Source organism: Stegostoma tigrinum, chromosome 10 (genome assembly GCF_030684315.1).
Source record: "Stegostoma tigrinum isolate sSteTig4 chromosome 10, sSteTig4.hap1, whole genome shotgun sequence".
NCBI classification, from domain to species: domain Eukaryota; kingdom Metazoa; phylum Chordata; class Chondrichthyes; order Orectolobiformes; family Stegostomatidae; genus Stegostoma; species Stegostoma tigrinum.
The window spans coordinates 3,352,627-3,358,167 of NC_081363.1; the positions used below are offsets into that span (position 1 = coordinate 3,352,627).

Below are 5,541 nucleotides of genomic sequence, written 5' to 3' on the forward strand. Positions count from 1 at the left end.
TGGAGCTGGAGGAACACGGCAGGCCAGGCAGCATCAGAGGGAACACAGCGTGGAGCTGGAGGAACACGGCAGGCCAGGCAGCATCAGAGGGAACACAGCGTGGAGCTGGAGGAACACGGCAGGCCAGGCAGCATCAGAGGGAACACAGCGTGGAGCTGGAGGAACACGGCAGGCCAGGCAGCATCAGAGGGAACACAGCGTGGAGCTGGAGGAACACGGCAGGCCAGGCAGCATCAGAGAGAACACAGCGTGGAGCTGGAGGAACACAGCAGGCCAGGCAGCATCAGAGGGAACACAGCGTGGAGCTGGAGGAACACGGCAGGCCAGGCAGCATCAGAGGGAACACAGCGTGGAGCTGGAGGAACACGGCAGGCCAGGCAGCATCAGAGGGAACACAGTGTGGAGCTGGAGGAACACGGCAGGCCAGGCAGCATCAGAGGGAACACAGCGTGGAGCTGGAGGAACACAGCAGGCCAGGCAGCATCAGAGGGAACACAGCGTGGAGCTGGAGGAACACGGCAGGCCAGGCAGCATCAGAGGGAACACAGCGTGGAGCTGGAGGAACACGGCAGGCCGGGCAGCATCAGAGGGAACACAGCGTGGAGCTGGAGCAACACGGCAGGCCAGGCAGCATCAGAGGGAACACAGCGTGGAGCTGGAGGAACACAGCAGGCCAGGCAGCATCAGAGGGAACACAGCGTGGAGCTGGAGGAACACAGCAGGCCGGGCAGCATCAGAGGGAACACAGCGTGGAGCTGGAGCAACACGGCAGGCCAGGCAGCATCAGAGGGAACACAGCGTGGAGCTGGAGGAACACGGCAGGCCGGGCAGCATCAGAGGGAACACAGCGTGGAGCTGGAGGAACACGGCAGGCCGGGCAGCATCAGAGGGAACACAGCGTGGAGCTGGAGGAACACGGCAGGCCGGGCAGCATCAGAGGGAACACAGCGTGGAGCTGGAGGAACACGGCAGGCCGGGCAGCATCAGAGGGAACACAGCGTGGAGCTGGAGGAACACGGCAGGCCGGTCAGCATCAGAGGGAACACAGCGTGGAGCTGGAGGAACACAGCAGGCCAGGCAGCATCAGAGGGAACACAGCGTGGAGCTGGAGGAACACAGCAGGCCAGGCAGCATCAGAGGGAACACAGCGTGGAGCTGGAGGAACACGGCAGGCTGGGCAGCATCAGAGGGAACACAGCGTGGAGCTGGAGGAACACGGCATGTTTGTTTGGTTCGCTGTGTCAGGCTGCCTTTGCTCAGCATTAGCTACAATCAAGTTGAAGCAAAGGGACGAGTCCGGGCCCAGTCAATACCTTACACTTGTGGCCAGACTCGTCCTGGGGGTAGAATTTGTCACCAGGCGATTCTGTTGTGAGTTATCAATGTTTTTATTTGGTTTGTTACAGGATCGGAGAGAGGTCCGAATGGATAGAGCAGCTGTTCCCTCATCAACAAAGCGGTAATATGTGTGGGCCTGGGTCGGGAGGTCATGGGAGGGGGGCAGGGTGGGGGAAGCATGGTTCGGGGGACCATGTGGAGCCAGGATTCCTGGTACCACAGGAGGTCAGGGCCCCTGCTGCTGTTTCAGTTTTCCCCGAAGAGGCCAGTAAAATGCGGTTTAAAATTGGACCACACTGAAGGAGAGAGGCAGATGGAGGGCGATACAGGGGGAGAGTCATCGTTTTAAGGTACAAATTCAGACAACATTGTCCCATCTCATCAACTGATCCAATTTGCAGTCTGGGGACAGGACGCTGATCAGCCTGTTTGCTGAGATTTGAAGGGGTAATCTTACCTTCCACATCCCTTTCCCACATCCGTGGGCATCTCTGGCTGGGCCCAGCATTTATTGCCCGTCCCTAGTTCCCCCTTGAGAAGGTGGGGGTGAGTTGCCTTCTTGAACCGCTGCAGTCCATGTGCTGTAGGTAGATCCATAATTTCCTTAGGGAGGGAATTCCAGGATTATGACCCAGCGACACTGAAGTAACGGCGATACATTTCCAAGTCAGGATGGTGAGTGGTTTGGAGGGGAACTTGCAGGGGGTGGTGTTCCCATGTACCTGCTGCCCTTGTCCTTCTCAATGGAAGTGGTCGTGGGTTTGGAAGGTGCTGCCTGAGCATCTTTGATGCTAGCAAGTTTTGAGAAGATTTGTCGCTCAGGTTGAGGTTCTGGATGTGAGTTTACTCGCTGAGCTGGAAGGTTAGTTTTCAGACGTTTCGTCACCATTCTAGGTAACGTCATCAGTGCGTCTCCGACAAAGCGCTGGTGTTATGTCCCGCTTTCTATTTATCTGGTTAGGTTTCCTTGGGTTGGTGATGTCATTTCCTGTTCTTTTTCTCAGGGGATGGTAGATTGGCTCCAAATCAATGTGTTTGTTGCAGAGCATCTTGTATATGGTACACACTGCTGCGACTGAGGGTCGGCGGTGGGGGGAGTGGCTAATTGATGATCTCTGTCCTGGGTCATCCTGCGAATTTTTTTTTTGACAGTGTTTTCACACAGTGACCTGTTAAGATTGTAGCATGATTAATGTGGACGGACTAGAGAAATATTTTCCTGAAGGCAGTTTCTGGGTCAGATTAGAACATTCTGAAAGGTGAAGAAAGTGTTTGGTGAACTAACTTGTGCTTTGTTTTTGTTTTTGGTTTTTCCTCCTCAGGTTTGATGGAGAGGTTGTGACCCAGGCGAAGGATGTCTCAAAAGCTGGATCCTTTCTGTCCAGGGTTTTGCGGGTGGCAGTTCCCCTACAGCTCCTCATCCTCCTGCTGTTACTCCTGGCCTGCCTTGTTCCTTTCACCCAGGAGGACTACAACTGTGCCTTGGCAAACAACTTTGCACGCTCCCTGTATCCAATGCTGCGATACACCAATGGCCCACCACCAACATGACCCTCCATGGCTTCCACTGCCCCCTCAACACCCTCTGTCCCAGCCTGACCGCCTTAACCCCTGCCCCCACCCCACCCTACCCACGCCATTAGTTATCGGCTGCAGTCTCTTTAGTAATAACATTCTCTGCAAAGTGTTTTCCTAATAACCTGTTGTTACCAAGACTGTTACAAGCCTCTCCTTTCTGCGGGTCAGCTTTCCCTTTATATTTTAGTGGCCCTGCTGCCTGTGAGTGGAGCCGAGGTCACTGACCACCGGTGGGTGGAAGATCCTTACCCCCACACCACCTCCAGTGCATTATCCCCAGCCAACTCTGCAGGATCTCACCCGAGATGTGGCTCAGGACTCCAGGCACTCCCTTTCTGAGTCCCTTTTGCACATGGCCCACACACTCACTCTCACCCCCTCCCCTGCATCCACGCTCTCCCCTATTCCCGCTTTGTGTCCCATCCACCCCAGGTCTCCCTCCTCCCTCTCTATAAAATCCCCCTCCTTCTCCACTCTTTCTCTACACCAATTCTCATTCATTCCCTATTCCCTGCCTTCCATGTTTAACCTCCACCCTCTGGTACTCCACCCTTTCCCAGGCTGGGACTTCCTCCATTATGAAGCAGGGATCTGGTTAAGTCTTGATTTTAATATTCAGCCAACACTGGTCAGTTTGAATTTGGGAAGTGAATATTTTGGAACTAAACAATGTAAATATATTTGTATTACAATGTGTGGGATTCACAACCCTATTTCCTTACTGCATGATGTATAAATGTAACCCTTTCTGGGATGTTTTGTCAATTATGAAAACTGTAGAACAGCTTCAGGGAACTTTACAATCTGGAATATATTATTGAGAGTGAGAGCTATTTCTATATTGTACAGTAGACTGTGATTTTTAGTTGGGGCGGGAAGGGGGCGGTCCTGTGAAATGAACAGGATTGCCAGGAGGTTTAAGCTGTATGTTTATTGAATTAATTTCTGATCATGAGGTGATACATTGACACAATCAGGTTCCTGCACCAAACAGCAGCTTCTATTTGCATTCAATCAAAATAAATTTGGAACTTTAATCTCAACAGACTCATTGATGAGGAAAAAATCATCTTTGATCTTATTGTACATTTCACCAGTTCAGGAACTCTGTGCCGTGAGGTGTAGATGTTGTAATGCAGGGTACCCATTTTACACCCAACAAGCTCACTCAAACAGCAATGTGACAACAACGGGATCATCTGTTTTACTGCAGTTGTTTAAAGGAAATCTATTCAATGAGACACTGAATGGTGATTCACTTGCTTTATTCCAAAACATATCGTGCTACATTTTTCATCAATCTGATTGGTAGAAATGAGTGCTCACTTTAGTGATACCAAAAATAGTGCCCGCTCCCTCAGCACTGACCCTCCGACAGTGCGGCGCTCCCTCAGCGCTGACCCTCCGACAGTGCGGCGCTCCCTCAGCGCTGACCCTCCGACAGTGCCCACTCCCTCAGTGCTGACCCTCCGACAGTGCCCACTCCCTCAGCGCTGACCCTCCGGCAGTGCCCACTCCCTCAGCGCTGACCCTCCGGCAGTGCCCACTCCCTCAGCGCTGACCCTCCGACAGTGCCCACTCCCTCAGCGCTGACCCTCCGGCAGTGCCCACTCCCTCAGCGCTGACCCTCTGAGAGTGCCCACTCCCTCAGCGCTGACCCTCCAACGGTGCGGCACTCCCTCAGCACTGACCCTCCGACAGTTCCTTCAGGTGGAGAGGGGTCCCTGTGCCCCAGTGAGAGTCGGCACCTTCAGGAGGGGAGGGGGACACTGTATCCCAGTGAGAGTCAGCACCTTCAGGACGGGAGCGGGACCCTGTGTCCCAGTGAGAGTCAGCGCCTCCAGGAGGGGAGGGGGTCCCTCTATTCCCGTGAGGGTCAGTTTAATCAGGAGACACAGAGAAGAGTGAAAATGAAGCTGCTTTTGGACAATGTAGGTCAAGACACAGTCTGTCTTTGAGGCAAAGCCGCAGTTCTACATTAACTAATGTATCTCTCTGTTAATTTATGGCAATGCTTCCCAGACCTCTCAATGTGCCTTTACGTCTATAATCTGTTTGAATTTTATTAAATAATGAAAATAGTCTGCTTGACTAGAGAATGGATTTTCATGACCGCAAATCAAAGTGGAGAGATTCTGGACTGTGTGGAGCAGCTTCCCCCTCCCACAGCTCCTCTCGAATGGTTGGTGTTACACTGGAAGGAGGATGAAGTAGGCAGGAGGCCAGGCTGCTCTGCTGCCAGAGCCGAAGTCTGAGCTCAGATTATATGAGCCAGGGCAATGGGTGTCCCATGATCGATGGCTTCATGCTGCAATAACACTGAAAGTAGAGTGTAATGATTCTGCCATTCTCTCCCACCCTTTGCCAGATCCGCTGCGTTTTTAAATGAACTAATTTACTGTTGCATTCTTCATGGTAATATAATTTAGGCATAAATTTTGCTGATGGGTCTAACAGGATCCAGGTTTGCCGAGGGAGATGGAGACATAGATATCAGACGAGACAGGAAACAGAGTGTGAAGCATGGGAGGGTGAAGGCATGAGGACAGAGAGAGAGAGACTGCCACAAAGGTTGTAAATCCAAACGTATCCTCCTGACTCAAGAGAGAAGTTCCTTGATCATTT

At 52.5% G+C, this 5,541-nt stretch overlaps 1 protein-coding gene across 1 annotated transcript in view; it reads left to right on the top strand.

The window, feature by feature from the left end:
• The window catches only part of LOC125455504 (nesprin-2), a 367,488-nt gene extending 362,490 nt beyond the window's left edge, over window positions 1-4,998 (top strand). Inside the window, exons 96-97 of the mRNA XM_059648913.1 lie at window positions 1,407-1,459; window positions 2,661-4,998. Of these exons, the coding sequence (XP_059504896.1) occupies window positions 1,407-1,459; window positions 2,661-2,889 (282 nt within the window). The 3' untranslated portion in view covers window positions 2,890-4,998. The remainder of the gene's footprint in view (window positions 1-1,406; window positions 1,460-2,660) is intronic.
• Window positions 4,999-5,541: the final 543 nt, after the last annotated feature.